We start from the raw sequence: 24,093 nt of genomic DNA, 5'->3' as shown, positions 1-24,093 counted from the left end.
TAATTATAATAACAAAGTAATCAATATTATCAAAAATAAAGTCGCTCAGTAAGCAAGAGCGTTACCGCTACGCCACGGAACTATTGCTGCAACCGGTAAAAAGGTTCCTTCTACTTAAGTTACATATAGAACTTTGAGTTGAAATTTCTCAATAATAAAAACGAATGGCGTCTTGCCGCTTTATATATTTATTGAGGGGACCCTGCCCTACAATATATGTATATAAAAGTGATGGAAATCTGTGATTCCCAAGTTTGACACTCCCCTTGTCAGTAATACTTAGTCGTAAAATGAATTTCGTAGTTACGCGTAGAAATTATTTCTAACCATATTAGGAACCGTCAATGCTGTATAAACATTTTTACATTTTAATTTATAAATAATTAAAATGTTGCGTAAGAAATATCAGTAGTAATTATGCAAATAACTCTGATGAAAAGTTTACATTTTCCTATCTCCGTTTTTACGCAAATAGAACTCTCTCGTTATTAAAGTGGAGTTGAAGCGAAGCCGAACGCGATTGTGGATATCGTCGTACGTGGCAATTAATCTAAAAGTACAATATTATCTTCTCCTCGACTGAATGCATGGATTCAAATGGCCGGAGCTCCAAGTCAACTAGCCATTGCAGTAAAGTGAATTGGGGACTTGTTGTATGAAAAGCTACTGAGACAGCACAAAACTTAAGGTTGGCTGAAGGATGTCTTATACGCCATTTTCTAAATCCTAAAAGATATTTTCACGCCTGAAAAATGTCCTTGGAGCCTTACCGAAAAGAATACAAATTTTTGTGAAAATCTGCAAGCCTTTATAAGTAACTATGCATATTTATCGCAATTTTTTTGCACATAATTGTACTAAATGTGAAAAATTTTTCTAAAAATTCTTGGAAAATCGTAGAAATCCTTTTCACCAGGGCAGTGTAGCAGCCGTGGATCAGTTCGAGCGAGTTGATCAATCTGTAACTACTAAATCACCTGTTTCCTAAAAGCATAGTCGACCCTGAATCCCCCATGCAAGAGCAGTGTCGAGTGGTTCTGAGTGGCGGATTTCCTCTTTGCGTGGGATGATCTAGACTCCGGAAGAGTCAGGGACTCGATATATTATTACCGCAAGAGTTAAGCGAGCTGCAACGCTATTGCAGGACCTATACCAACGCGCATGCTATTAATACTCGTATAACTATCCGGATGATTATATAATGTGGATCAATTTGCGCTACAGCGATTCGCTTGTTCTTTTGTCAACATCGGTATTGGGTATAACGTGGTTCGCATTCGCTGCGATGGCAAATATGAAGAATTTCGAGTCATTGAGAGTGAAGTTTGTAAAGTTAACGTAACGATTCATTTTTGGGAAAAATCATTATTTCGCAAACGGACGATTCTCTCAATTGATTGACTCGTCTATTTTTAAAACGAAAAATTTATTCAGATTTTGAAAATTAAACTTCTTTAAAGTTGTTCTAAATTTTTATAACGGTGATTATTAGTTTCAATATTTCGTTAACTTCGATCTAATGAGAAATTTGCAATTGTGGGATCTTTGGGATCCTCGAATGTTTTCGGGATTTTTTTTTTTTTTTTGATCGAACAGTTGATAATTTGTTGTTGGTGGAACAATAAATTGATGATAAGGTTGTATTTTACTGAAGAAATATATAGTGAACTAAATCGAATCGAAAATATAATATTTCCCGAGTTCGTCATTTCCAGCTGTTACGTAGTCAGAAAATAATTGTCTTTAACTGACAACACGCAGCAGCAATTTCAGAAGTACCTTTAACAATATTTCCGAGTCTGTCGAAGATAATATTGTACGATTGAAGGAATCTGCAGATTTTAACACGATCTTTCATATTTAGAGGTATGCTGTATAGTCAGTCATCACAGGCCAAGGAAAAGTGTCACTTATTTTCACTATATCATCTACGCTTGCGCATCATTAACGCAAAAAAGCTGCCAACAGTGCCATATCTGAAAAAAAAAAAATTTTTGTTCTATACATATATTTTATATACATTTTGCATTAGCGATGCGTAGACGTAGGTAACAGTAAAAACAATTGATATTTTACTCGGTCGGTAAAGACTGACTATAGCATCATCTTAATGCGTGAATCATATAAGTTTACAAATGATACCTAGAGTTGAAGTAACGGGAATTCTCGATAAAATTAAGGAGTTGCAGGCTATAATGGTCACGAAAAAAGATTGGATTCGCTGAAGGCCTAAATGGAAATAAGCTTTTATCGACAACAAGTAATACTTGACCCAGAATCTAGAACAAATATTGATTACATGCGATATCTATATAAATGTCAATATTTGTACGATACATCTACAGCGAAGAAACGTTACAGACTTAAAGATATCAATTAATCGTTGGCTGTACTCGAATGGTTCAGGTGGAATTTTTACCATCCCGAGTGACAACGACTGCCACAGTTATTCCACAATTATATTGAGTAAAAATATCGCATATAAAAATGCAATTTCAATTCATGATATTAAAATAAATTTTCTATCCCAATTTACAATTATACAAAATGTATTATACGTAAGTTTCGATTATGCTTTTTACGATTTGATAGCTGCTTGGAAATATTACTAGGGACTTGGTGGAAAAACAATTCAAGAAGAAGCTTTATTGAAAATGTTTTTATTGTTGGAGAATTATTGACAAATATTGCTTCAGCCTATTTCATATGAAACATTTAAAAAAAAAACCGACCAATTTGTGCTGAAGTCGGGAAAATGTCAGGTTATAAGATGAACAATCGAAGAACTATTTATTTTAGAAAAATAATTGTTGTTTGTGGAAACATTGTGAGCCTCGTTGCGTGTTCGGCTTTTTTCAACTCGGAGCTCTGCCTGAAATCACGTTAATTCTTTCACTTCTAAATAAGAAAAAAAAAGAAAAAATTGCTTACAACGCGCGCTGGTAAACGCGTCAGAATTGCCCAAATTTCATTATACCCAAAAATGTGAAATGTCATAATATTCAAGAAGTAACATCGATATTGACATAAAACTTACATCACAAAATTGTGCAAACACTTACTGTGTCGGGAATCTTGGACTTTTTGAAACGTATATATGTGTATGAAAAAACAAAGGTGGTAAGAACCTTGATGAAGATAATAATACGTCGGTAGGTTGAAACGTTGAAACTTTGAGCTATACATAAGCTTCAATGGTGTGAGAAATGTCAAGGATTTCTTTATTGGGCGATTTAATATTCTGTAACATAACGCTACTCAAAACTGGCAATTTTTTTTTTTTTGCCGTTTTTTTTTTTTTTTTTTTTATCCGCCTAATTCGTTAATTATTTACTGATTAGTGAAAGGTCACAGTAATATAATAAGTATGTATTACAACCGTGCAAATTGAGGCAAGGCATGTCCCGTATTAATTACATTAGTCGTCACTCCAATCATTGACTCGACTGTTCACGTTCGTATGTTAAACAGCGACGAATGTGACCACATTCAATAAACATGTCTAACCTTTGTGTAGATATTCATTCCTACCGCCTAAAGTAGGTAAACAAGCGTAAATCGGTCGTAAACATTTTCGTACGACAGAGTAAAAGTGTTGTGACTGCAAACGATATAATTCTCAGATACACATTATAAATATGTCCCTGGTGAAAATATCAACATTTCGTCATATTTCGTTTAAAAAAAAAAAAAATTCTAAATATGCATAATTTTTCGCAATGAATTGTCAATCTTCTCTCCAAAAAATTGCAGTAGCTTGTAGACTTTTTTACTGTAAGAATACAAATTTCGAAGAATATGTACAAGTTTTTCTAAGAAATTATGCATGTTTACGAGAAAACAATTTTTTTTTTTTTCCCACACAATTGTACGAAATGTTCCAATTTCTTTGATAATTCGTAGAAAATCGTAGAAAAATATTTTCACCAGGGTAAACGATGTACAGCAAGGATTGTATAAGTCTGACTAAAAGGTTCTAGACAAGTTTGTAAAAAAAAAAACTAATAAGTGGCATCTAGACAGGTATAAACGAGGTCGTAAAAACGTTGAAGATACTTATTACGATAAATTTTTATCACTTGTCTTACAGTTGTACTGATTAAAATTTTCTTTCCAAATCTTAATAATTATTAGTGAATATTCTTGATCTCCGTGTGTTATTCAATAACCTTTGCCGTGTGTTATCTATCCATTGACGATCATCGCCTTACAGCCGAAAAAAAAATGTTTAAAATACAGCATAATTATCTGCGAGTCTGATAACGGAGTTTTTTTTTTTTTTTTTTACATCAAACGACAAGTAACGAACCGACTAGAAATTCAATTACGCTATAAAGTGAATTATTATTTTTATCGCTTGTGGTAATTGTCATCATTTCGGCTCAAGAAATCCATTAAACACTGCAGACAATTTATATCGTTGTTACCTTGTTATTTATACAAGGTCGTCTACCACAACGCGATTGAGACCTTACATAACTAATAAGCCGTTATTTATGCGATGGCAGTTTTTTTGATATCTTTTTTAAGAAAATGCTTAACCGCATTTCGAAACTCCTCTTTTTATATAACTGTAACACGGCACGTATTGTGTAAAATGTAATTCGTATTATACCACGATATTCGATGCCAAATATCAGTTGAATTTTACGGTGCAGCGATTAAATGTAACTATGAGTAAGCTATTTTTTTTTTTTTTATTCGGAACGGCGAAGCGAGTAATCATTCGTCAATTACTTTCTTAATGCAGGCTTAATTGCTCTGGACGAAATAATTTTGAGACTCAACTACGGATATGATTTTTTATAATTAAGTAGAGAAATTCGGACACTTTCGTAGTTTTGCCGTTTTGGCATAGAATTTTTTGTAGATCATCGGCTGTTTTGACAGATAATACCGGTGAACACGAATTTTGTGTCTGAGTTCTAGATGACAAATTTTGATTTCTTCCACGTAACTAACGAAAGAATAATTCTATTAAAGTTTGCTTTTGTAGAAACCAGAACGATGTTTCGGATTTTGAAAAAAAATTTCTATTTTCTTAAACATTTATTATATACAACAATTAAATAAACTTCAGTTCCGGATTTAAGTCACTCTTATCAAAAAAATAATGTTATTTCGGTTTCTTATCACATAGCTGAATAATTAAAATCATAAATTTTGTTCAATTTTAAAATAGCACTCCATTGGCTGCAAAATCACACTTTTTTCGATGAATAGTCATTTTCATCTGCTTAATATCACTCAACATTTAATAAAGACGTATGTACATAAATCCCACTTGTGTCAGCGAAATTGTTAAATCGTTATTACTTCCACCCAAGACTATAAAACCAAACTTTTGGTGGGGTGTATATATTTTCCATTATTTTGATGCATGGCAGATAAAAAAATAATCAACTCAACTGAAGCACGAAAATAATTTTCTTCCATTTTTTTTGAGCGGTTCAAGTTTATAATGGCTCTTATTCGCGGAATCGTTTTTTTTTTTTTTTTTTATATCAAATTCTGTATTGGATATAATTTGTTGTAAAATATCGTAGAATTTGTGGTTCAGTGAAGTAACAAATGTTAGTTTTTCATGAAGCTCGTCGTCGAGAGAAAGTGAGCTCAAGAACTTTTTTAAAAATGTCTGAAGTGATCTCCGAGGACATACGACGTTTTTGAAGGCAATTTAGGAATGATGTTTTATTCAACCAAATATAGCTGTGAAAGATATAAAAAACGATAGAACTGAAAGCTTGCAGATTGATTTTATAGGAAGTTGGATTGTCATATTTGTTTGCGCGGAGTTGATCTCGCTTTAAAATAATACATATAGTGGAGGAAATCTGTCGTTTGACTCGGGAAAAATTCCGAAGTGCTCAGACTTTGACGAACAGTGTTATTTTCTGTGTATTTTTGTAACTAAGCTACCTACAAAACTTTACCATCGTATTGTTATTTCCGGCGATAATCAAAGAATGAAGTTTAAAAATTTAAGTTGTTCGCCAATAACTCATTCAGTTCGATTATTAGAAAAAGTGTTGAAACAAAAAAGAAACAGGCGGTAATTTTACTAAAAAATAAATTGTTGGCGGTAGAATTTTTTTAAGTCACAACGTAAAACTGGGCTTAAAATAAATCTTCTCAGAATGATTTCTCATCAGACAGATTAACTGAAACCGTAACCTTCGAATGTGTCATTGTTTGTTTTTCTTGTTTTTTGAATTCAAACAATATGTTTTTAATGCAGGAAGGAAAAGTCATGATAGACAGTGTTGAGGTCATAATAACAGATTAAATACGATTTATTTTACCTAGTTTAGTCATAACTTATATAAACATAAACATAATATATCCCAGGTGCGCGGATTTAAGGAAAATTTAATGATATTAAGGATAACAACTATACAAATGGACATGATTACGAACCGAACGCTAGCCTATTACAAAATAAATTCACAAATTACAAATTCCTCCCATATGTTAGTCAGCATAAATTATTATTACTAAAGAGATGATTTGCTGTTTTGAAGGCCCGTTGATACTTCAAATTCATTGAGCTAAACATTTTATTTACACGTATTTTAGGTCCTCCGATAACTGATAATAAGAATCAGTTTTTTTAGACTTTTCTTTGAAATGCTTTGCTTACAGCGAAGAAGCAATATAGTCAGTTTTGTAACAAATTGCGTGTACTATAACTGGAATCATTGCAAGTGAAAAATTAACGTTACTTTACAGCCGATAGAAAATAAGTTCAAACCAACAGAAAAGAAGTAGAAAACTGCCAATTGGTAAATTGTAAGTGTAAAATCTTCAGATTAATTTACTTTTTATGAATTTTATTTGAATCTGAAAGATTGGAATGTGGTGCAATTGCTTTAAATCATTCGGAATAATTTATTACTAATTTTAACTTTTCAATAATCGTTCTTGTACACACTAGGCGGAAGTAAATATTGTTACACTCGATGGTGACTCGGTAGAAGGAGGTAATATCATCCTGAAATTATTTCAGGGGGAAATTTTCAGGATTAAATTATTGTAAGAATATTTTTCCGTGATTCAGTACCTTGGTTACTACAATTAGACTAGTTGATTAATATTAAAAATGAATAATTCAATGAATCTACAGGTGATACAATAATTCGTCAATTTCTTAGCAGCAGATACGGTCTAGACGCTCGATTAAGCCGTGCGATGAATTATGTGCACGCCACTGTCCGTGTGAACAGGAGTTGAGAGCTTTCCCACTCTAAGAGCAAACGCAGCTTGCTCGAATGGTTTCTGCATCGCGCCTCTACCGAACGGTCCAAGGTCGCCACCACGTTTTGCAGAACTGCAATCGCTGTATTTTGATGCGAGTTCAGCAAACGTTGCTTTGCCGGAAACAATTTGCTCTCTATATGCTGTGGAAATGAAAAAATATATGCGTAAAAAACATTTGTGAAACTCATCATCACTCTGAATATCAGTTATTTTTTGTTGAAATCGAGTGTTGATCAGGTTAGCTTCATATAATTTCTTTAAATTAACTTTTTTTTCGTAAATTTTGAATCAATTTGAAATATTCATCGTTCTGAAAATATTCTTTGTATAAACACCTGAGATTTCGGTGAGACGAATTTAGAGTTAAGTAGAACACAACGTTGGTTGAGAATAGAACACAAGATTGGTAAAATAGGAACGGAAAAAGTAAGAAGAACAAGCATAAATTATAATGTAACAAACCGAGGAACCCGATGCTTTCCAAGTTACAAATTATCACGACTTTCTCCCGACTTACACTTGACAAGTTCTAGCGCTTCTTCCTTAGTTCTTGTAATGTTTTCTTCCCGCCACGACGAGGGTCGCCGAGAGCCTGCATGTTTCACGAGCAGATGCGAGCACTGCACCTCCTTAGGTCCCTCTGCTGGTTTGTCAGGTACATCCCACTGACTCTCCTTTGTATAGATATTCAGGTAATAATGTTGGCCTGCAAATGGATTATTTCCCAGTCAACGATCGATTTGTTAAAATTGAAACTTGTAGAATATTTGAAAAAACGATATAACAATTGTCGTATTGTTTTTACAATGACTAAAACTAATAATGAATTGTTCCAAAATATCATTGGTTTTGCAAAAGTGTGCAGATATTTTACAACAGTTGCCAACTAATTTTTCATTTTTAGTTTTTAAGAAAAAACATTTCATTTGCATAAAATTCTTTACAAACATAGAATATAAATATACATATTTAAATGAAAATTAAATATAATAAAATTTTCAAATGCTTTTTACAGCGTACGGCAATCTTAGCGGCGAAAGCATTTATTTCGTTCTAATTTCTTAATAGATATCTGCTAGACGCAATGCGCCTGTAGGAAGGGTTAAGAATCACTTTGTTGACACTATCGAATGGGGAAATATAAGGAGAAATCGGGACGTTTGAGTGGCTAGAAGGAAAATGCCCGAAGTATTTCGGTTTCGTGGGAATTTGTGCGGGTCAAAAGGAGCTCGAGGGTGGCTGAAATCGATGTTAGGGATGCGGCGAGCAATGATCGGTCATTTTTCGTGGGTGTAAAACGCAGTGGCAACGTCACAAACGCCGGTAAGGCGAGTTTCTGCGACGCGCCCACACAGTTGAAACTTCAACTCTGTCGCCAAACTACCGAGGAATATTCAACGAGTATACGCCATACGTCTATTACGATGTATAAGTTATTTAAATTTCATTCTGATTTCGCAATAATCAACACACCAGTCGTTCTGCTCAACCGTTTTTCCCAACCCGCTGGTAGCTCTTCGTCCGCCATTGTTATCCAACAAAATTATTTTGCCTCGATTCCGATATTCCCTGGATCCGAGTGATCCACAGCGAATGAACTTCAGACCTATTCCTATTTCTAACCTTGCTGCCACCGCTAAGAATTCCCTAGAAGTGAGTGAGACAAAATTTGACCATGGGTGCGTTCCGAAATTAGATGGCAGCGACTACTCACGAACTCGACAGCGCAAAAAAGATGAAAGATTGTTGAAAGCCCTGGGAGTTAATATCGAAACCCACTCCGAGTTTAGTTGAGCACAAGAAACACGAAACTACCGGCTCAGTGTTACCAGAAAATATCTGAATGCACCCAATAAAACGTCAGACAGTTCAGATCATTGACATAGAGCGGGGATTGCTCACCTTCTATGCTATCCTTTCTATCTATCTATATGTTGTATTGTCAATTTATCTTCGCAATCAAATTATTGTGCAGATTTTTTGTTAATTATTTAGCGAATAGAGGAGATTTCTAAGTTTTTAATATCTAGAGATTTTTGAATACTGATATATTTTACTCGGCAGCTGGCAACACTGCGCGGAACGGAATGTGAACAAGGAAGGGGATTAGAATTCGTGAAAGAGATGCGGCCACGGACTTTAGATGCGACAGACGAATCGAGACAATCTCGCGAACCGACGATCGACTATCGACAATCGAACGTCGGACTGTAATTGGACCGAGCCGATAATCGGCAAAGCGCAAAGCTAGACTGGACGTAGTGACAAGTGGACAAAATAATCAAGGTGTCAGTCGGATCCGCGCTGGCCGCGCATTCCTGTCAATATCGCTAAGGAAGTAAGGTTATCAGTGTTTGCACAGTGGATGTATAATAAAATGCGAAATTAGTGGATAAAGTTGAGCAGTTTGATGAGTGAACGGAAATTTGGCAGAAACAAAAGAGGTGAGCATTGAAATAAATTGTCTTAAAAAATCACCAGCTGGCCCGTGGCCGGTGGGCGGCTGCCTGACACTTGTTTGTTGACTGGCCTTTAATCGGGCAGATTTCCATTTTTGGCGCACGATTAAAATCAAAACGCTCTGCGCCGGCCGTCGTCGCGTCGATGACGCCCCTCTGATCGGGACGTTAACCCTGAAATACGACATTTTTACCGTTATAATTACCTTCGGGCAGGTACGTGACACACGCAGCTGCCGCCTGCTGGTCGCATATTAACACACTTATGCAGTCGCTTCACAGCCGTTTGCCAATCGCGACTCCCCCCCCCTCCTCGCTCCGCGCATTGTCCTGGAAAACATATTATGTACATGGGCGCTTCGGTATTTACGTTCTTAGATTGCGGAGTAAAACACCCGTGTCTGCGATTGTCGAGGATCGCGAACCGTGTAGCTAAAAAGCGAAATTTCCCGCTGATCGTCGGCTAGAAATATACGTTGCTAATTTGTTTTTAAAAATTTCGGTTAAAATAACGGTTGGAATGCGTGATCGTGTTGAAGTTAGCAACGTTATCGCAACGATTCATGCCCGAGGGAGAACCGTTATTTCACGATTTTTGAATTGTCTGAAATTCACTAAACCGTAATGAAACAAAACAGACTTACCTTTCGAAATCTTAGTTTCTTCAAAATTATTGTTAAATTAAGAAAATGCTGATTTTTTCCCCAATGTTTCGTTACGATATTACGTTAATTAACTTCACTCTTGTAATCGGTCAAGGATTCATCATAGCGTGGTCTGTTCGCAAGGTGGCGAAATCGGAGATAAAAACGAAACAGGTGAAACAGGTTTAAAACAATGCGGTTTTATTAATTCAATTTTTCAATTTCAATTCAATTCAAGAGAAAAAAATCGTCTAAATTTACCAATTTCAACCACCACCAAAGGCTCGGATGTTTAATGCTTTCAGAACAATTGTATTGTTGGATCATTTTTTTAATGCTACAAACTCGTACCGCTCGCGTCATTTTAATTAAAAAAATTCCATTTTTACAGCAAGCCTATAAGTCAGTAACATTGACAAAGAAACTGAACCGATAATTATTGATTATCACTGCAACTTTGTAACGAGATTCAACGTCACCGTTACGAAACATTGGGAGAAAAACTCACTATTTTCTTATTCTTACAATGACTGAAGAAACTGACATTTCAAACCATGAATATGTCTTCTTTTATTACGGTTTACCGAACTTCAAACAAATCTAAAGTCTCCAGATAATGTTTACCTCGGCGTAAATCGTTATAATAACGTTACTAACTTCAACATATGATACTTTAGAATTACTTTTAATGAGTTTAGCCGACGAAAAATGCATATCTTCTGCATTGTTACGATTTATCGAATTTGCGACAATCCCAAGTTGCGAAATAACGATTCTTCCGAAAACTTCGTCGTCGCAATATACTCACGAACTTCAACACTGTTAGTTTCTTTTGTAAATGATTTCCCAAAGATCCTCTGAGGTCAATTTCTTCCTACACTTTTAACATTAATACTGAAAATTAAATTAGTACTTTCTAATATTTTTTTTCCTTGTGCTTAAGTTGTAAGATTTTTTGAACAAAATTGTATTATTTACAGCTTGATATAATGAAGTTTCTATCGAATCGATAACTGTTTCACCGTGAATTGTAAATCCTCAAATACAGAAAAAAAATCACGTGAAACAATCAAACCCAATTGAGAACAACAACAATCTTCACATGTTTCTTTCTGTCTCTTCAATTCAACGAATACTCTCTTTCCTCTCCTTTTCCAGAATATTTACAGAACCTTAAATACCTGGAAAACCTGCAACAAGTCTTGAATTTTTTTTTAGAGCCTTGAAAGCCTGGAAACAGCCTGGAATTTCAATCCTGACCTTGAATTTTTCCGATGTGTTATTTTGTTAATAAAACTTAATTGGTTGAATCAATCACAGATCCGTAAATACGCGAAAAGGCAGTAGAGGAAAAAAAAAGTAAAAAGTAAACCTGAAAACAATGCATTCTACGGTGAAGTGGTTGATAATTTTATCTTGTCGCGAATAGATTATTTATATCTAAAATAGTGGCTGGACTGTCTTGTGATAATATTTATAATTGATGCGTTTATTTGTAAAATGTGCTTGATTGGTAATTAAATGTCCGTCCTGAGCTTCTTTCTTTGCGTAGCTTTCATTTTGATAACCGCATAATGTGTAAATGTTAGCGATGCAAGCATACCTATCAATTCCGATAACTGAATGGTACTTGATTCTGAAACGCAAAAAAAAAAAAAAAAAACATGTGCCGAAACAAAAATTGTTCAACACGTCCGTCTTGGTAATCTGTACCAAACTCATTTCCTCGGATATAAAAAAAAATGACCTGAAAAATCTGGAAAAAGCCTTGAATTTTGAAATAAAAACTCTGTAAACATCCTCTTTGCGAATTCCACGATTTCCGTGTTATGGAATTCTGATTATTACAAGATTACGTTTTATTAAAAATGGTACGCCAAAGTTGAGCACCGTTTTATTTCACGTTCGTCAACTCTTTACTCTCCGGCATTTAGTTCCTTAGAGTGTACTTTTATCATCGAACAAACCTCTCAAGCTCCATCGACTATCGATCGTTACTCGAAGCGTCGATCTGGCAATTTGTAAATGTGCAATAAGAGTCTATGTACGATACTTCTTTCCCCCAGCAACGAGGTGAACGTGAGCTGCCTCGCAATTTCTTTTAACCCAGAAACGCGTTAACGTATATATATATATATATATATATATATATATATATATATATATATATATATATATATATACATATATATATATATATATATATATATATATATATATATATATATATATATACACATCATTCTTCGATCGTCCTTTATGAAATTTCGATAATGAATTTAATAACCTGAGCCTGCAAAAACAAACATTTCAGAAATTCGATTTTCGTGACACTGTTGACGACAATTTGCTCAAACAAAAAAAAAACGGAAATAAAAAATAACGATTCTCAGAGTCGTAAATTTGTGAAATACTTTTCCGTCAAAGTAGTAATTCGAGATTTGAGGATACGCCAAATTTTTCAACGGCGCCGAATCAGTTCATTTTCAATTTTGCTAAATAATTTGAAAATCAGTGATAGAGACAATCAATTATTGTACAGTCGTTTGTATGTTATTATAAATATTGGGGAAAAAGTTGCAATTTTTTTTTTTTTTTTTTTTATTTCGCAGCGATTTTAAAGGAACTAAGATTTCAAAATATCGGTTTGTATTGTTTTATTACGGTTTACTGAATTTCAGAAAATTCGATAACGATAACAACAAAAAAATTACGGTTTTCCCCGTCAGTATAAATCGTTAGGATAACGTTACCGACTTCAATACGATCGTATTCAACAATCTCTGAATAATATTGTTGAAATGAATTTCTTGTTCAAATGATTGATAAAAGAATTGAAAAAAAAAAAAAATATCACAACCGAGGGAGAAATTTTTACACGCTGTTTAAACTCCGGAAATTTTTATTTAATTTTGTCAAATTACAATATTGTGCCGTAATTTGCAAAAATTGTAAATTATTCCTACGTTACAATAATGCCTCGATAGTCTATGTCTAGCCTGTATATTGATTTCACGCCTATTCGGTATACGACATTTACTCCTAAGGGTAGGTACATATAGTGAGAAAGAACATCAGTCCCTGTACTGACTGAGCCTAAAGTGACACCATTAGATTGGATTATGCTTATTCTTATTCGATTTGGGAAAAAGCATGTCTCCAAGAATAAGGCACATTATATACAATACACAGGCATAATTGGGGTAACAATTTTCCCCACTTTCTTCCTTCACTTCACTCGTTTGGCTTCCGATGAAATTTCGGAAGAAACTGGGTTCTTTTTCGGTGAACCTTGATATCTCGTACTCGTATCTATTTTAAGCAAAAGTGAAACTCAAATTCAGCAGCTGTGAATATATGAAGTGTATTTAGTAAAATTAAAATATACTAATTATTTATACCCGTTATTCGTATTCTTCTTTGGTATGTAATAATCTTTGAACAATTAAATTTCTGATATCCGAATATGTTTTGATTTTTCGATCATTCCTGAATTTGAAAATTTGAAAATACGTATATTTTCATGGTAAAAATTGCGACTTGTTTTCTCAAACGCGCGTGTTTTGATTCGTTTCGAAAATCTGTATTACACACGTAGAATTTACGGTGAATTCGAAACATTTACGTCAACAATACGGATGTTAAGAAATTCGCAAACGGTATAACAGCCGCGATTTGTTGAATTCAAATTGCGTACCGCAGAGCGGATAAAATGATCTTGACTGTTGCGGGCACTGACTCACTGTAAACTCCGTTTGTACGATGATGCATGCCCAAAACAATTATATGCATACGTCACTCGACGTAAACGCGTCATTAAAGCTCGTAGCGAATACGTGATTCCATTGATCACGGATAAATTGTATCTATTCTGTCGATTTTAATGAGGCCAAAGTTAAAGAATTACTATTTTGCAAGTTTATAGTGACTTTGGCATAGCCAAGTTTTCAAAATACGAATAAATTTTGCTTCATTTTGATTCAACGAATTTCATACATTCCCTGTAATTGTGAAATAACGATTTTCGGAAACGTAACTAACTTCAGCCACGTCGCTTTTATACATCCCGTGATCAAAATAAAGTAATTTTAACTTGAGAAATAAATAAATTTTTTGCACGAGTTATATTCGTTCTTCTTGTTTCAGCGATTCGTACGATTTTTTGCCGCGATTTGTGCTTATCGTTAGACGGATTTGAAATACAGTCAATTTCACGGAGAATGAGTTTCAACTCAGAATTAATTTGCAATCATTTTCGACGTAGATTTGCAATTTATCTCTAACGCATACCGTATGTTTTATAGATTTTGTATTACTGTGAAAATTTTTTTGTCGAAAACAGACGTTAGTCATGATTATCCATCTCCGCGTGTTGTTTCGAATAAGAATAAGTGTAAAAATGTATATATATCAATAATACTCACAAACATATTTTCACTCTTTTCAGCAAAAACAAGTTTGTTTGAAGAAGCAAATAAGACGGATAATAATGTGACATAGGTTTAAATAGCGCGAGTGAAATCAGACGTGCTAATTACGTGAAAAATTTTTAAAAAATTGCAAACTTCAGCTGAAAAAGATTGATAATTGGGAAATTTAAACAAATTATATTATTGCACGATTTCTTAGATCAATTTGTTGCCGATAATCGAATTCTTGTTGTGAGATAGTGACGTAATTCCGAATAAAATAAAAATTGCCATCAGGTTCTCCGATCTTTTTCCGCACAGTTTTTGCTCAAAGTCGCAAATCAACGTCTGAAAATCTTAACGAAGGATTTTAAATGGATTTGACCTGTGCAAATAGGCCTGAATTCGTATCGTGTCTCGATTCAATAATCGGGCACAGTGTTTTAAATCGTCTGTAAAAACGTGAAATCGTCAAAAAAAGATATAACATGATGCAAAAGTTAAATTTAAACCAACCGCGGGCTACGAAATATTATGAAAAGTGACGGGATTATTAAAACCCGTCGAATCTCTTCCTTCTCTTCCCTCGTCCACAACCTTCTCAACTCTTTTTGGATAGACAGGATATGATCCTTTTCTCACGTGTTTTCCAATTTTACGGATCAAATGTATTTTAATAAGGTAGTGGAGTTGGAAAAGCAAAATTTTTGCGAAATACCTTGAACTCGAAATATTTTTACAGAATTATGAGTATAAAACTCGACTGCATTTTCATATTTCCAAAAAGTTTTACACGTTTAACTGCTAAATCTTGCCTCTAGATTCAGCTTCGTATTAAATGTGCAGTATTTTTGTCTTTTCGAATAAAACGATATTCTTTTGGCTGTTGAAGGTTGATCAAATATCATTCAGTGGATTGTACAAAGATTGTCAATCGCTACTTTTACCAACACCGTTCGACGCAATATCCCCTTGATTCAAGTTTCAATCTGTTCAGTATAAGTTTTGATTGATTGATCCGTACTTTAAGCCGAGCTTATGACTTACGTAACATGACACTTTGGTAACCAGCACTGAGAGAAATTTTTAATTCCGGTTACCGTTCAGTCCTTAACTATTTTCATTTTTTACCACAATCGAAAAATATAGTTCTAGGTAGAAAATGAAAATTAGTGTTCCAGCTGTTACCGGAAAGTCTAGTATCCGTTACTATTCTTCCTCATTACGATCACTGTTACTATATTTTCTTGCAACTTTTGCAAAAATTTAACGCTTGTGCAACAATTAATTAACGTTAAAGCCTTATTTAACCAAAAAAGTAGAGTAAACCTTACAAACTGGATGAGTTTAGAATTAGTCTCGTGACGGTAATTATAAGTAATATACTTGCATCGTCGTTCTTATTTCTCTCTCAATTTTAATTTTTATTCCGCTGAATTGACCTTTTGCCAAATGTTGCACGATATAGACTAATTTGAACTTATAGTCCGATGTTCTATATACACTCAGCAAAATCGATACGGTTTTACGGCATATAACATCTGCTGGTAGCAGCGAGTACATCGGGTCAGACTATCTACCCTGGCTTCTATCGTATTTTTATTTCTTCCACTGTAACAGACGTGGAAGATTTTACCAAACACCGTATAAGCTAAATTTGAAAAAGTCTCTGGATTTCAAAAATTGCACATTGCACTGGCAAAGTCACAACTCAAGGGAATCAGCACGAAGCTACGAGGCTGAAGTCAGTAACGTTAACGTAACAAAACATCACGGATCAAATCTTTTTCTCGTTACCACACAAATGAAATTTTTCTCAGCGTGCAAAGTGAGTGCATTGTTAAATTAACGTTACCAACTTCATCCTCGTTACGAGTTCACTTTGTCAAGTGTGGAACAGAGCAGCTGAGCTAATCATGATTTGATCGTGGTTCTCGACAGAAATATTCGGGCTTTTAGGCTGACTAGTAAAAGTCGCATTATGTTAATGGACGATCACACCTTCCGGAATTCATTTTAGTCCATCGGTCATTGGCAATTGATGGATAGTTACATGAACGCGTACAGAGAGATGAATGAATTACAACTCTTTGTCACGAAACAAAGACTGTGTCGGCACTCGTGAAGTTACACTAAATTATTTAAACAGTGAATCTTAAAAATGGGGATTCAAACTGACCGCCAACATGCAGTGTAAAAAATGATGGTGTTGAGACTATTATAGAACTATTTTGAGGTCAATCCGGAAGTTGAACATCAGACAGCGTTGGATTGATACCAAGATAATGTTGGAACGACACAATCTTTCGCATTTTTCTCAAATTCAATTCAATCAATACCGATTCTCTACGATATATTCAGTAAACTCTGAAGGACGAAAAAGTATGAAACTAGGAGAAAAATAGAATGATGTAAGTAAAGAACGATGATACCTATTCACCGAGGACTCTTTGCGTTACATCACACCGTCAGGTGAACCTTCACTGCACTCAAGAGTTCTATCAATAGCTTTCTCCTTCTGTGTCTCGATATCCCGAGGCGCCTTTACAGCCTGTTTCTACACAGCATGATTCACAAGCTTGTTCCTTGAGAGGCGATTTTTGAGTACAGGTTCTGCCAGCGCATACCGATTGCCCTTTTTTCAAATGCCAGGGATTCCGTCATCGCCCTGGAGGCCGACACGCCTCGCAAGCACACTGCCGAAGCAGGCAGGACCTGTTCAAACTACTTTACATAGACCCTTCGCAATCCCTTCCATGCTCAAATAATCGACTTGGACACTCACGGCTAACTCCAGGCCGCTTTGCCTTAATAGGTCTCCTCGGTGGCAAAGGTCAAGGAAAATTAGTCAATTTGGGAAAGGGTTCTCGACCTCGAAGTGTATATATATATATATATAGCAATGTTTTTCTACATCGTATACTGAGAGAAATTTTTAATTTCGGTTACCGGTCAGTCCTTAATTATTATCATTTTTTACCGCAATCGAAAAATATAGTTCTAGGTAGAAAATGAAAATTCGCCACTGGTCAGGGAATTTTTTAAAACCTGGATATGTCATGGAATACTGAAATTCTGGAATATTCAGGGAAATGTCGGAGATTTTTTTGCGGAAAGTCAGGGAATCGTTTGCTATATATTTGTTTTTTCATACAAATGGGTCCCACAATTTTTTTCAGCTTCAGATAGATTAGATCGAATATAAATTTCACTTACCATCGCCGGAGGGTTCTCTTCAAACTTTGAATATTCCTAAATATTACCTTACAAACGATTTTGCGCATCGGCTAAATGGGACAGTGTGACACAAGTGACAGTTCGTACCTTGATAAAAAAAAAAAATCACATGGAAAATACGTATATTTTTTTCAATTTACCGTTACCAATTTGTCCGAATTGGTCAGGGAAAATTATAAGATGTTTGTTTGGAAATCGTGGAAAAGTCAGGAAATTTCGCGCTGGAGATTAGTGGCCACCCTGATAAAATTCAATTCAGCAAAAAAAAAAAAGACTTTTGGAACAAACTCATATCGGAGGAAGAATAGCCAGGTGGTCAACTACAATGGCAATATAACTAGTAATACAACAAAACTTTTTGGTGAATTAAATGACAATCACTTCTATTTGTCTGGAGCTTTCGGCACTATGTCCCCCATACTGATTCTTCTCAAAAGTTCAGGAACAATATTTTAACCGTTACCGAACTTCTACGTGGCCGCTGAGAAAAGGAGGGAGCAGGGAAGAAGGTTAGTCAATATGTGCACTTGACGTTTCGGACAACGAGGAGAGATGAGATTGGGGAGAATGTGTGTCGTTAACAGTCGTAAGCAACGATGCATTTTTAAAGGGGAAAGGCCTTTGAGAATTTTTTTCACAGGGATAACTGATTAATAAAAGGATCGGGTTGTTGGAATTTTATTAATTGTATATTAAACTTGTTTTATGTAAATTTTTATTAAAAAATATTCATAATTAACAAAGATATGGGTCTTGACTTAACGGCCAGTAAAAAAATTTCACTTCCATTGTGGCATTGATAGCTCGGTGGAGAGTTGTCTGAAAATAAAAAACTAAATTTTATCAATATCTATATAAATGTGGCTATTATTGTAGGTGACCGTTTTTTTTATTTTATTTTCATTATTTACAAAATGGCGACGCATTGATTAAAAAAAAAATGGCCTTGAAAAAAAAATTTGCAAATAATCAATGCCACAATGGAAAGGAATTCTTTTTATCAGTCGTCAAGTCAAGACCCATAAAACTTGAAAATCAACTGCGCATGCGCGAGTTTTATTGGCTGTTCGCGCAGGCTTGCCATCCCGAGTTTCAACTGTCGAACTCTTTCTGCCGGCGATATGGTTGATACGAATTTTCGAGGTTAGAATCTCAAATAATTGAGACAGCGACTCGGAAAGGTTTGGTAAGCATTTGTTATCGGGTCGGAAAGTTGATTCTACAAAGAACTGTCGGAATTCAATGCTTATGCTCTTTGCAAATTCAAACGTACACATTTTGCGTAAGTTGGCCGGCCTGCATCGCCGACAAGAATATCGCTGCGGGAAGATTTCGCCGACCAATGAGATTGAATCATTTGGCGCATGCGCGGTTGATTTTCAAGTTTCAAGAGATTGTCCCGGTATATGTACGTGGAAGCAATCGTATCGCCAAATGTGGACACAAGACACGTGCGTCACTTGAGATTGTATCGTTACTGCAGCGAGATCATCGAGTGTTTTATGTACTACAGCTGCTATCTCAATGTCTCTGCGCCATTTGAGTATGTAATTAGGTGCACGTGAACCTTGCACGATTATTTACTTTTTTATGAACTCTGAGTATCTTTTATTGATAGTTCGAACTATATCAGGTCATTTTTTTTCAAACTCATTTGAACCATAATTGATCGATTTATCAACTACGTCCCACAGCAGGTATTCATTCGCGTTTACATTTTAATGCCTACACTCTGGGGGTCGGAATTTTCATAAAAGTATCCTTTTTTATAGCAAAAAGCTGTGAAAACATGATGAAAAATGACACCTTCTATTTAAAACGGGTAGATTTAAGTTCAAGTTCGAAGAAATAATCGTAATATTGAAAAAATTTCAGGTTCGTTGGTTTCACATCAAAATTGCGACCTCCAGATTGTACGCAAATTGACAGTGCGAATGGAGACCCGCTGTGGGTTGTAGCTAATAACTCGATCAATTACGGTTCTAATGACTTGAAAAAATTATCGAATGTATTTCGAACTAGTAGCAAAAGATACTCAGACTTTCGAAAATATCCACTCAATTCATCCCTCTCGAAAAAATTTCAGAAAACTCCCTGCCTTTCGACCTCTTAGGATAGGTCCCCCACCCCCACTTATGAAAGTGCTGACATTCCGTTAATGTTGCATTATGTCGATATCCAAATGCTTTCTTTGGCTAATGACTGCAGTATTTATTGCCTACGATAAACCAGAAATTTTACCATTTAATATCTATTACAATAATCAATGTACGCGGCTTCCGAGCAGCAGTAAATTATGTAGAAAATCGTTTACAATTCAGTTTTCTTCAATGCAACTGCCTTTTACTTTTCAAGACAATTAACCGTTACAGGTATGTACGGGTGTATAGTTCGTGTTTCAGGTATGCTAGCAATTCCTGCTATGGTAAAAGTACGAAGATTACTATGCGGAACAAAAGTTTGAAAAATCACAATAAATAAAAATGTACTAACCATAGTTTTTTTTTTTCACCGTTTGAAAAAAAAATCAGTGATACTATGAATCAACGTTCAGATTGCCATCATTGTGATCATAATAGTTACGTAGTGATAAATAAAACAATCGTATTTTCCGAGTGAAAATAAGTGGGTTTGCACAGTTAAATTTCAGCTCTGAAGGTACCAAAAAATGTTCCGCATGAAATGTTTTAACCTTTGTTCATTTCTATTGTATTTCTATTTGTAACCTTCATATCGCGTCATCGAATTTTGGTCAATCTGTAGTTTGGAGAGTCAAGTTTTTTTTACGAGACTTGAAATTGGCAACGTTTACGTAACGACAAAATCTGGGAATAAATATTTATTGCGCAATTTGAGAATGACTTTTAACGAGTTGATGTTTCTAAAATATCATCATGTTTTGTTCATCGTGATTCACTAGATTTCAGTTAGTCTTTAAGGTGCGAAGTAATGATTTTTTCTCAACATCCAACGTTACACCAACTTCATCCTCATGTTTTTTTCCGAAAATTGTCTACAAAATTGTCAACAACAATAACAACGTCACCGAATTAGTATTTTCACTATTAATTGTGAAAGTTGACAGACAACGCGGCCCTCTTAAGGTCATGTAGCAGTCCTACCTTTACCGACCGAGTAAACTCACTCTTTTTCTTCCTACATTATATAAACAAATGAACAAATTTTTTTTCACGATTTTCGGGATACGATTAACTTTCCTGAATTCCTTTACGAAAGAGCGATGAATCGTAGAAATTTGAACCCTTTCCGTTCATTTGTTTATTCAATATAGGAAAAAAAAGGGTGAGTCTGCTCGGTCGGTAAAGGTAGGATTGCTACGTGACCTTAACTCTTTTAAAACAGAACACTCAAACCCATTCGACACGTCTAGTCCAGCTATACCTGGATAGATTTGATCATGGAGAACGATCAGATTCCCATACAACAATCATTCGGTAGAAAAAAAGTTCCCGTCCGGTTTGTTGAATCACGCGCTTTATAGAGTTGCGTAACACGTGTGTTTATCTGTACATTATACATGTAGGTATGTACCTTTACATTATATACTTGCTAGTATCAAAAAACTGCTTCCCGTCGAATGAGACGCCTCCGCAAATATTACTCACCGACCGACCCTGAGGCGATTGACTGACCGGACGGTAGTCATCTCATCCTCTACGTTCTGAAGTATTGAAAAACTTCTTCATATTATACAGTTCCTTGTATGTATACAGGGTGGTTTTTTAATTGCCCTAGGAAAATATCTCGGTAACTAGTAGAGATACGAGAAAATTTTAATACAAAAATCGTTACTTCGCATCTTTAGGATTTTCTGATACTCGGCAAATTCTAATGAACGAAATAAACTCGTTTCGAATTTTTAAAAGTCAACTCCTTGAAACTCATTTTAAAATTGCACAATAATTACTTTTTCCCTGATGTTTTGTTAGGTTAGCGTTACTAACTTTAGCCTGACGTTGATTTGTGGATTTGGGCACTAATTGTGAATTTTCGAGTTCCTTTGTGATTTTAGGTTAGGGGACACATTTTTTGATTATGACCGGCTGATAGTGGGTTTGAAGACGAGTCGAAAAGCGTTAAAAAACAATAATTTTATTCATATATATACTCATTATATGCTCAGCTACTTTTCGTTGAAATGAACCATCGATCTTTGCGGTTTGAAAAAACTACGAATCATGTTTTCGAGTTGATCAAGCGTCTCCAAAAGCCGTCCCTCAAGTTTCAAAAGATGATTAAATCTTGGGCTCAATCCAAAAAATGGCCCTTTCACTGTCTGAAAACTTGAAAAAATTAAATATTTTGTTTTCAAAGTTTTCAAATTCGTCTTCAAACCCGCTATCAGTCGTCCATAGTCAAAATACGTGTTTCCTGTTTAAAATCACGATATACTAAAAAAAAATCTCTAAAATAGCGCAGTTCACAGATCAACTTATATCCAGCTTTATCATCGCCCTTCGAAACCCTTCAGGATTTGTACGAAACTTTATCTCGTATCTCTTTTAGTTTTTGAGATATTCGAAAAGTGATTAAAAAAAAAGACCACCACCTTGTATGACACACAATGTCTTTGAATAGTGATACCACCTGTTATAAATCTCCGATAACATCACTGCGGTAACATTAACCAGTTACAATAACGCCATTATATGGTGGCGATTGGTAACAGATTCTAGGAACATATGTCGTAGTGTAAAACATGAAGTCTGTATTAAGCCACGATTGCTTTTGTACCATCATGAATTAAAGGTTCGATGACATCACTTTTCAGCTCCTATTATATGAGAAAAATTTGAAACATCGCGTGCCAATGACGTTCTTGAAACGCAACGCCAACGAAACATTCACTTGACTACGCAAAGCTGAGCGGTAATCGGTTTACACACAAAAAAATATTCGACGTCAGTGAACATATATGTTCTATCCACGCAAAACTGAGAATACAGTCGCCTCTAGATACAATCAAACTACGTTCTCTGAGGCCGTCGAAGATGTTGGTTTCATGAAATTAGGCAGTAAATCGTTGGGCTTGTTCGTTCGGTGATTTTATCTTTCGAACTCCGAGCTCGGCTTCGCGATTCTTTCCGATTATTATCACAATAAGCGAGCTTATAGCGTAGCGAGCTCTTTGACCTGGTGATATTTGTTTCAGTTTGAAATTGTGGGATATGTCTACGGTCGTTACGGATACTCGAAACTCGTCTTTTGCTTATTTTAACTCCTTTCTTCAAAGGACATCGGCTCCGGTAAAGGATCATACATAAACGGTGGTATGTCTGAAGGTGGTAAATTTCGCGACGCATAAGAGAGTTTGGCAGGCAGGTATGAATAAATGTGAACGAGTATACGTATAATACGGATGATGATAAAATTGTTACTGCAGTCCGCGCGACCAGCTCTCCTCGCATAGCAAGGCGAAAGAACGATAGATAACGGGAAAATGTTATCGCCTCGTGTTCATGTGGCAGATCTATCTGAAGGCTATTATAATGCGACGAGGTATTTGGTTTTATCGCACGATCTCGTCCGTGATAAAACAAAAACACTGTAGAGAAAAAAGAGTGCATATAGGCACTGATATAGGTCTAGTCCCTCATAACAATTTCACATCGAGCTTCCTTTGTCACCTTTTCACCACCGTCAACGACTCATTCTCGACTTCATCGACTGATTCATATGCTGCAAAAGCACATTGAAGTCATTAAAGTTCCACAACAAGTCACAAGTGAAGTTTAGTCTCTCATGGAAACTTCACATGGAGCTTCCTTTGTCACCTTTTCAACACCGTCAACCAATCCTCATCTAATCCTCGACTTCATCGACTGATTCACATGCTGCAAAAGCACATTGAAGTCTTTAAAGTTCCACAACAAGTCACAAGTGAAGTTTAGTCTCTCATGGAAACTTCACATAGAGCTTCCTTTGTCACCTTTTCAACACCGTCAACCAATCCTCATCTAATCCTCGACTTCATCGACTGATTCACATGCTGCAAAAGCACATTGAAGTCTTTAAAGTTCCACAACAAGTCACAAGTGAAGTCTAGTCTCTCATGGAAACTTCACA

The 24,093-nt window shown here is 35.4% G+C and overlaps 2 protein-coding genes across 2 annotated transcripts in view; one reads left to right on the top strand and one right to left on the bottom strand.

Moving 5' to 3' along the window:
• Nucleotides 1–6,275: 6,275 nt before the first annotated feature.
• On the bottom strand, nt 6,276–8,889 carry LOC124223976 (putative peptidyl-prolyl cis-trans isomerase dodo). The gene is made up of 3 exons (XM_046636438.2): nt 8,731–8,889; nt 7,775–7,963; nt 6,276–7,397 (listed from the first exon to the last, which is right to left on the bottom strand). Exons 1-3 carry the CDS (start codon nt 8,783–8,785, stop codon nt 7,177–7,179), a joined length of 465 nt encoding a protein of 154 aa, XP_046492394.1. The 5' UTR covers nt 8,786–8,889; the 3' UTR covers nt 6,276–7,176.
• Nucleotides 8,890–9,421: 532 nt separating this feature from the next.
• Nucleotides 9,422–24,093, top strand: part of Evi5 (ecotropic viral integration site 5) — a 44,629-nt gene continuing 29,957 nt past the window's right edge. The window contains exon 1 of the mRNA XM_046636435.2: nt 9,422–9,701. The gene's annotated coding sequence lies outside the window, so the exon portion shown is untranslated. The remainder of the gene's footprint in view (nt 9,702–24,093) is intronic.

The sequence above is a fragment of the Neodiprion pinetum genome, chromosome 7, assembly GCF_021155775.2.
Source record: "Neodiprion pinetum isolate iyNeoPine1 chromosome 7, iyNeoPine1.2, whole genome shotgun sequence".
NCBI classification, from domain to species: Eukaryota; Metazoa; Arthropoda; class Insecta; order Hymenoptera; family Diprionidae; genus Neodiprion; species Neodiprion pinetum.
Note: the sequence above shows the minus strand (reverse complement) of the source record. Positions and strands in the feature narration are given on the sequence as shown.